This window comes from Haliaeetus leucocephalus, unplaced genomic scaffold, assembly GCF_000737465.1.
Source record: "Haliaeetus leucocephalus isolate CR32 unplaced genomic scaffold, Haliaeetus_leucocephalus-4.0 Scaffold267, whole genome shotgun sequence".
NCBI classification, from domain to species: Eukaryota; Metazoa; Chordata; class Aves; order Accipitriformes; family Accipitridae; genus Haliaeetus; species Haliaeetus leucocephalus.
This window is the reverse complement of record NW_010972703.1, coordinates 95,479-104,603: the sequence shown is the minus strand read 5'-3', so window position 1 is coordinate 104,603 and position 9,125 is coordinate 95,479. Positions and strand designations below refer to the sequence as shown.

General features: G+C 45.8%; 2 protein-coding genes across 2 annotated transcripts in view; both read right to left on the bottom strand.

Annotated features, from left to right (window-relative positions):
- The window catches only part of ZNF473 (zinc finger protein 473), a 157,479-nt gene that overhangs the window by 129,266 nt on the left and 19,088 nt on the right, over nucleotides 1-9,125 (bottom strand). The gene's annotated exons all lie outside the window — the stretch shown is intronic.
- IL4I1 (interleukin 4 induced 1) lies at nucleotides 1,727-6,907 on the bottom strand. Its single transcript, XM_010569290.1, has 6 exons — nucleotides 6,638-6,907; nucleotides 5,035-5,147; nucleotides 4,037-4,238; nucleotides 3,514-3,582; nucleotides 2,779-2,912; nucleotides 1,727-2,564 (listed from the first exon to the last, which is right to left on the bottom strand). The coding sequence occupies exons 1-6, from the start codon at nucleotides 6,905-6,907 to the stop codon at nucleotides 1,727-1,729; spliced, it is 1,626 nt and encodes a 541-aa protein (XP_010567592.1).

Below are 9,125 nucleotides of genomic sequence, written 5' to 3'. Positions count from 1 at the left end.
AGGCTAAAGAAAGCATTTGTGTTGCTAAAACAATTTGTTTGGGGAAAGGGAGCTAAATGTTCTGCAAAGGCTGGGAATGATGTGTAGTTATAAAACATGAAAACCAAAGTCAGAGGTGGTATGATAAAGCAAGTGGGTAAAATCCTTCTATTTTCTCTTTTTTGCAATGCTTCAAGTTTTACAGTATACTTTTCCTAATGCAGCTGATGCTGTGCATTGAGACCAGCTCTGTTCTAAGTTTAAGAAGGTGCTTGTGGCCTTTTTGATCAATTTTCTGCTGCGATGCAACCCCTCACTTGCCCTGATTTGAGGTTACATGTGTGGTCTTGCATCAGACCAAAAGAGCAGGCTTGTGTCCCAGGTCACTGTGCTGCTTATTACCATACAGCATGTATATTTGTTACAATTCTTGAGCAGATGAAGGAAACCTGATGATTACTGATGAAATCTTGCATTTTAAAGCATCACTGAGAGTGGCTGTGCCTCCCTAAAAGTGATTTGAGCTCATTGCAAGGAACCACCTGGTCAAGCTCTCAAAATGCTAATGTTGATTGCGCTGTACTTATTAAATTATCACCTGTGTTTAAATGCTTTAAGCTAGTGCAAGTCTTTGCCTCTGCAATGACTGGTGGAAATCTGCTGGGTGTAATTAGGTCCAGTCCTTCCCTGTATGTAATGGTCTCCACCAGTTCTGTCCCTGCTCCCTCTAGTAAGGGCTGAACCTCTGTTTCTTGGGCTGCAGAAGACCATGAGCCATTCCCCTCCAGCTATGTGGAGTCAGAGGTTGAGAAGCAGGTTTGTGTTTTATGGGGAGAGAGATTAATTGTATGCAAAGCAGCTAAGTGGCTGCAGCAAAGTCTGGCCTGATGTACATAGCACCCGGTCTTGCTTTTCCTTTTGCTTATTTATCAATATCCTTCCAATAATCTGAAAAGACACCTGCAGCATAGATTGAGTTTCCAAGACTATGAAATTTGGGACAACAGTTACTGGTGAGAGGAGAAAGTCCAGTAAAAGCCATAAATGTCTTTGTGCACAGGTTATATTGCTTCTGGGTTTGCTTCTTATATTCATTATGTTAAATCTATCTCTAACTTGGTGTTGGCTTTGAGCTCAATTAGATGGGAGATGGGTAAAGGAGACCACAGAGGTTAGGGAATCAGGATTGCATCCTGACTGGTACCTGTGGAGGTTAGGAGTGGTTGTGTTGGACTATGCAAAGGAGAGGATGACTTGGAAGCAATGAGTTATCTCAAGTTCTGGAAGGGGAGGAAGACCCAGCTGACAGGTCATGAGTTTCTAAATGGCTGAAGTGAGGCGAGATGATATATACATGGTGACACTTCTCTCTGCAGAGACACGGAGACACCTCAGACACAAGGAACGGAGAAATACCTAACTTTATTCCATCTTAGTCATTTCCCAAATTACTTTGTACATTAATAAATCAGAAATTGCTGCAGTGTTTCTGAGCCAGGGTAATATTAGAGTTGTGAAACCTACTTAGAAGTTACTTTGTTTACTCCCTCCTATCCTCATGAAGTGTTTAATCAGGTAGCTATTAGTCCTGTCTGATGACAGTCAGTGCTCTTTCAGTGTTTTCTTTAATGCCTTAGCTACTGAGGTCCTTCTGCTGACTTTGCCTGGAAAGAAACAGATTTATACCACCAGAAGTGCCTTCAAACCATGCTGGTGGCATCCAGCAAGCTCAGCCCAGGAGCCCTGCTCAGAGATCTTCCTTCTGCAAGAGACTCCCCGGCTGCTCCCGCTCCCCCTCCTTGTTCAGCATTGGGGCTTCACGGCTGTCGTGATGGATGTTGCTCGCAGCCCTGACAGCTGATTTCATGGCGGTGTCAATCCAGGCATGTGGCTGAGCTGCATGTTCTCCTGCAAAATGCACCCTGCCCTCGTGCTTGAAGAGAGCCTGAGAGTAGTCAACAAACTGGTAAGGGGTGAAGGCAGCAAATGCCCCCAGGGAGTGTTTGTCCAGCTGCCACTTCTGTATCACATACTGGTCACAGGTGTACTGCAGGTACTCCTTGCTCACTTGGTGGATATCTGACAGGTCTTGGAGGACCACATCCAGGTACTTCTCATCTGTGAGAGGCAGGAAAAACTCAGCATCATCGTTCCAGGTGTAGGAAGCCAGGATCACGCCCAAGCCACTGGAGAAGTTGTGGCTGGGGTAGTAGATAAAGCGGGAAGGGCGGTCGGTGATAGACTGCCCTCCTCGGATGCCGTCCTTCTGCCAGAACTTCTCAGTGCAAGCCAAGGCTATTTTGGAGGAGCTTGCATAGTGGATGGAGCGCAGGGCGTGGGTCTTTGCAGAAGAGAGTGGTGGCAGGAACTGGATGTGCCTGGTGGCTTTGGCAGTGGATGTGACAAGGACGTAATCTGCAGTTACTATGGTTGGGGCCAGAGTGTCTGGAGCACGGTAAAACACACGGACTTTGTTTCCCTTGGTCATGATTTTCTCCACTGTGCAATTGAACTGAATGACATTGGGCAATGCTTCATGGAAGGCTTTGGGCAGTTGGTCAAATCCCCCTGTGATTTCATCAAAACTGAAAGGAAGAAGAAGCAGGAGGTGAAGGAAGCACATTGGGGTTTAGGAACTGTAAAACCTGACCTCTCTGGGAGATGCTAACAGAGCTTGGTGGCCCTTTGAGTTGGAAGGGATTCCCATTCAGACATCTAAATACCACTGAAATTTCCTCTTCTGGTGGATTGCTGTGGACCAACACAAAATGGGGTTAGCCATAAGAGCCATCATCTTACCTGTCACTAGAGAAGATATCGAAATCCCACAGTGAGGCAAGGAAGGAGAGATAAAATCCAGAGTCCTCGTTCAACAAGTCACCAATCATCTGAACTGCTCCTCGGCTTAGATTTCCTACTTTAATCAAATACTCCTTGAAAAGCCAGGAAGAAGACATAGCCTGATGTTATTATCTCAGTTAGTGCATGTATCCCCTTTATATCCCAAGCCAAAACTCATGCCCTGCTGTCTTGTTCCTGCTCCTGATCTGCTTAAAGGCTGGACCAGAAGCTTTTTTTTTTTTATGCAGCTCTAGCTTCTTGCAGGAGATCAACATTTCCTCCAGTTTAGCACAACAGAAGTTCTGGACATGAATGAATAAGGGATCTGTGGCTTGATGGACCCACTCTGAGAAGCTGGATCACATGAAAATGTAGTGGATTGCTCAGTAAATCCTCCCCAGTGCTTGATGGAGGAACACAGCTAATCTGGATAAATTTCTGGAGCATTTCCAACAGCCCTGGCTTCTCATTTACTTCGAAACGATGAGACTGCTCAAACTCCTGCATCAGAGGAGTCATGCTTGCTCCTTTCTCAGCATTTTAAGTAGAAGGCAGCATTGATTAGGGAAAAGGCATCCAGAAGTGTTGACAGGGGAAGAAACTAGAGTGATTCAGATCCTTTCTCAAAGCAGGGATGGCAGGTTAATAATCAGCAGGGGGGATTAAATTTACTCTCAAGCCCCAGCCCTTTACCTTGGTGGAGAAGGAGTCATATTTAGCTAGATACTTCTTGCAGTCTGCAGTCTGGAAATCCTTGAAAGCCTGGAGAGGAAACATTGATATATTCATGAGAAAAGGCACATTTCCCAAAGTGTTGCCCCAAATTCTGTTAGGATTCATCTGGGGTATTCAGTCTTGGGGTTTGGTAACCCCTGGAGATGAACTAGAGCTACTGGTTCTTGCTGCTTGGACTTCAAGTTTGGGGAAGTTATGCCTTGGTGTGGCATTTTCTGCTTCATCCAAGTCTTGGTGAATCTGTTCCAGAGAAAGGAAGCCTTGTGTATAAAGAGGGTTTTGCAATCAGCAGCCCTCATTTCTGAATAAGCCTTTCTGCTTTTCATTCTGAAAGGACCCTACTCTTCCTCAACTGATCATTGAGCCTTCCTTAGGCCATCATGCAGGTGAGGGTCCACCACAGCTCAGAGGAAATAGCTTCAATGTCTCTTGGATGATCAACATCGCTGTAGGGTAGCATCCCTTCCCCATGGGCACGTACCTTATTTAGTGCTTCTCTATAAAGCTGGCTGGCACTCTTGCCTCTCTCTGATGGTTCCACTGTATAGTTTAGGATCTTGGGGTTTCTATTAACTTCCTCAGCTCTTATCCGAGTGCCGTTCACAAAGTACCAGGTGTTGTCGTCTGTCTGGATGAATGGGTTTAGCTTCAGGTCAAACTGCCTAATGAATTCACGGACGAGCCTAGAAAAGAGAAGAGCACATGGGGACAAGTGCTTGCAAACAACCAAACCCAAAAACCCTGCCGCCAAAACATTAGAAGCATAAAAGCATGCTTTCCCATCGACTATGTTGGTGTAGCCATGTATCATTTTGGCTTGTGAGTGGAGGCTGTGGCTATTTAAGGCACTGCCATCTCTAGTTTTTATTGCTTGACATTGTTCTGCCTGCTCCCAGCTCAGCGCAGCAACCATGTGGCTATGGAGAAAGGTGCCCTTTGGCTTATGTATTTTTCCAGCTACAGGTTGCAGAAAGATGTAATCAAGAGTAAGAGCAATGCCCTGCTGAAGTAGGAGGCCAGGGTTCCCCACGGCTCCAACCTTTCTCCTTGGCACGTTGTGTAGTTGGTGACTCACCTACAGCCTCTTCCCACAGCATTTTGGCTAATGGCTGAACCTTGTTTGATTGAACCCTCTTGGAGAACCCAGGCTGGGTGCCCTCTCCATCAGACCCAATGGAAATTCACCCATCTTCTGATGTTGTGACTTCCAAACCAGAGGTCTGACTATGCATGGGCATGATACTGAGATGAGAGGTCTTCTTTCATTCTCCCAACTCAAATGCAAGTGATCATCTGGGTTTTTTTGTCCCTTTTAAGCAGATGCTAAGCTCTGGGGGAGAGATGGGGCAGCCAGCTCCTTCCTCCTTCTGTGCTACACCCACATCCAAGCCCTCAGCCCCTTCTCAAAGCACAGCCTTGCTCCTCAAGACAGGCTGGTTCCTCATCTGATCAGGGCTATGAAGTAGGACACTGCCTTACCTGTGCTTGCCTGGCAGGCGCATGGCTCCCAGCTCCACATACCAGTCCTGCCCCTCTGGTCGGTATGTCCTGATCCGTCCACCAACCTGATTGCTCATTTCCAGAACAGTAACCTAAAAACAGGGACGTGGTGAAGTTTGCAGATGTTCAGGCAATGAGTATTTTAAGCAAACCACCTACAAAGCAAGTTCACAGGCACTTTGGCAGTCAGCATTTATGGCCATGGGGTGGCACAGGTCCCCTCCAGGTGGCAAACAAACCATCTGTAGATCCAAACCCTTCTCTATGTTGGCCACAATCCCTCTACCTACAAGGCAGTTTCTCAGTTTGTCGTGGTTTAACCCCAGCCAGCAACTAAGCACCACGCAGCCGCTCACTCATTCCCCCCCCCATCCAGTGGGATGGGGGAGAAAAGAAAAGAAGTAAAACTCCTGGGTTGAGATAAGAACGATTTAATAGAACAGAAAAGAAGAAATTAATAATGATAACACTAATAAAATGACAGCAGTAGTAATAAAAGGATTGAAATGTACAAATGATGCGCAGGGCAATTGCTCACCACCTGCCAACCGACACCCAGCCAGTCCCTGAGCGGCGATTCCCTGCCCCCCTCTTCCCAGTTCCTAAACTAGATGGGATGTCCCATGGTATGGAATACACTGTTGGCCAGTTTGGGTCAGGTGCCCTGGCTGGGCATGAGAAGCTGAAAAATCCTTGACTCTAGTCTAAACACTACTGAGCAACAACTGAAAACATCAGTGTTATCAACATTCTTCAGATACTGAACTCAAAACATAGCACTGTACCAGCTACTAGGAAGACAGTTAACTACATCCCAGCTGAAACCAGGACACAGTTCCTAACTTCTGTGTCATGTTTGGGCACCTACTCTCGGATGACAGGGTCCAAGTGTTGGTTCAGATGCTCTCTGCGCTGGAAGTGTAAAACAAGGTTTTGAAAACAGCCAGAGGAAGGCACCAACCTGTCCCTCCATGCCTTTGAAACCTTCTTTGCAACTCATGGATTTGAATTTTGTCTAGCACCTTGGGATGGTCAACACAGTTTTGAAACCCCCAGACTACTTGCCACCTAAACAAGGCTGGATTTGAAGGGCTCGCGAGTCTTGTGCTGGTTGATCTACAGCAACAAATGTCACTGTTGGGCTGCAAGTTGCAACAGGTTGAAGAACTGTAGAAGTTGAGGGTGGAGGTGCCTCAAGAGGGTTCTAGTCCAACCTCCCACTTGCAGCAGCACTGTCTCCAAGGCTGTCCCAGGGCAGCTGTAGCTCTTCCTGACCTCAAAAACCCTCAGGGACAGAGAAAGAAGGCTGCCTCTTTTTACTTTTGCTGCTTGCATTCATTTGGGGAGCATCTAAATGAGTTGCTTTGTGTACAACTTCCCATTATCCTCCCCTGTCGCTGCCTGTGGTTTTGAAAATCAAGCCTAAATCAGATTAAATTACTGGGGCCCAATTGCTTTTCCTTCCTTCTCCCATCACTATGGCCCACTCCCTTGGATCTCCTTTTCCCTCTCCAGGCTGAAAAATCCTTAGTGTAGAAAAACAAGACCCAATGGCACTCATGGCTCCCATGCAGCTACTTACCCTGTGGCCAGCATCTCGGAGCAACTTTGCTGCTGTAAGCCCGCTTATTCCTGCACCGACAATGACCACGTTTGCTGGATGAGTTGCAGGTTCTAGCCCATCTTTGACAATCTTCAGCAGTTCCTCGTAGTCTTTGTCATGAAGGCAATATTCAGGGAAAGACTGAAACCTCTTTGCATTTAGGAGACCTACTAGCAGGAGTATTTGGAAGAGGACTAGGGAGAGAAAAAAGAAGAAAATAATACAATGAAGGCACTTGGCAATCAGCATGCAAGTTCATTCCTGACAGCCCAGGAGGGAGGTGACAGCACAAACTGTCTCTGAGTATGTTGGTGTCCAAAGAGGAACATCTAGCAAATCTGTTTTCAAATCAACTGGCATAATTATGAAATCCATGGCATCAGCATATCTTTTGTGACTGCAGATAGATGTCAAGTGGTGTCAGTGAATGTGATTTTTTTTTCTTTTTTTAAGGAGACATCAAGCCCATAGATGATTATTTTCACATTCACAGTCTGCTTTTGCAGCTGCTGTGGCGAGTTCCCCAAATGAGTTTGACCACTTTGAATAGCTCAAAAGACTCCATAATGAAGACTGGTAATTAATGTTGTTCATATGCAAAGAATCAAGGCAATCTTGTTGTCCCAACTGCCCTTTCCTATACCTTAGTAATTCAGGGCATTTTTGATGCAGTGGGTAGAAGGGTAGAGGGAGGAGGCTATTATATAGAAAGATGGATAGACTAGATGGGCACTATTGCATAGATGGGCAGAATAGATGAAAACATTACATAGAAAAATGGACAGATTAGATAGATGAAGATAGGTGATGGGACTTCTCTGTTTATTTAAAATTATTTAGTTTCTGAGATACCCTACAGGGAACAGAGATACCTATAGGGAACAGCAGGCAGAGTGCAGCCATTCAGAATAACCATTTCTACCAGAACAGACACAACAACATTACAATAATGTTTTCACAGGGAAAGGAAGTTTGAACAGAAACCACCTTGGGATTTTTCTAGTTTTGGTTTCTGTTCTCCAAACTAACTACAGAATAAGCTTAATTTTCTTTTCCTTCCCCCAAATACTGCCAGTTTTCTTCCAGGGAGCAATAAAAAAAAAGCTTTTGAAACCACACCCTGGGTCATTCTTATTCCTTGGAAAACCCTGGGGAATCACTACTTTTGTGGGAACAGCCCCAGATCTGCAGACAACCTGGGTTGAAGTGCCCCTGCTGTGAATAAATCAAATCATTAAGTTTGGAAAAGACCTTTAAGATCATCAAGTCCAACCGTCAACCCAACACCACCATGCCCACTAAACCACGTCCAGAAGTGCCAAGTCTACGCGTTTTTTGAATACCTCCAGGGATGGTGACTCAACCACTTCCCTGGGCAGCCTGTTCCCATGCCTGACAACCCTTTCATTGAAGAAATTTTTCCTAATATCCAATCTAAACCTCCCCTGATGCAACTTGAGGCCATTTCCTCTTGTCCTATATAAACCTCAGAGCTGTTATCCTACAGGTGGTTTTCTGAGAGACCTAAGTCCAGCTCCTGAAAGCAGGTCTTTCTACAGCTTGTAGAGCTGATCCAGCTTCCTGAAGACACTGACTGTGGCAGTAAAAAAAAAAAAAAAAATTGGAAAGAATCTGCTACAATTAGCCTGTTGCCTTCTTTCAAGCATGGCAGAAAGTGATATTGTGTTGATAAAGCTGCATCAACCTTCCTGACCTGACACTGCTGCTGCCCTGATCTTCCTTGAGGACCAGGGATGCTGCCTTGAGTTGTGTTTTTAGTGTGTGTGTGTGTGGTTCATAGTGGTGTAGAGCCACCAGCCAGTCTTGCTGTCCTCATCTCACCCAGTGTGGCAACCCCAAAGACCTAAGGACCTTATGGAAGACAAAGGAGATCCTTTTCAGAGATCAGGCTTTCTGTGGGAGGAGAGCAAATACATTGGGACCAGCTCTTGGAAAAGTCTGATGGATCTCCATCTTCCATCTGACCTTCCTGTGTTGTGGGTAGATGTGGTAAAACCACAAACCTGGTGTGAGGAGGAGGTGTCCTCCAGGAAGGTGCCTGGAGATTCTGAGCTTGTGCCTATGTTTCCATCTCTCCCTGCACAACTAGGAACACCTCACTCCCCAGACTTGCAAGGGAGTTCTCCCACTGCCCACAGTGCTGCAAAGTTGAGCTCCAGGTGATCGTGAAATACCTTAGCTGAAGAAAGGGAGGTTTGTGGTTATGCTGTCAGGAGGTGACACAAAAGGCAGATGTTTTACCAGGTGGAAGAAAAACCCCTCCAAAAACCCAAGCACTGAAGATGAAAGAAAACCAGAAAAAAACAGCGAGAAGAGCTCGAGAGTCACTCACCGATCCTAGACATTGTTCCAGTAGGAAGACAAGTCCTCTGCTGAGATATGATTTCATTTTATACCCTGGCTTAAAAAAAACCAACCTAGCTCTGGTAGTTTGAAAAAAGTCCCC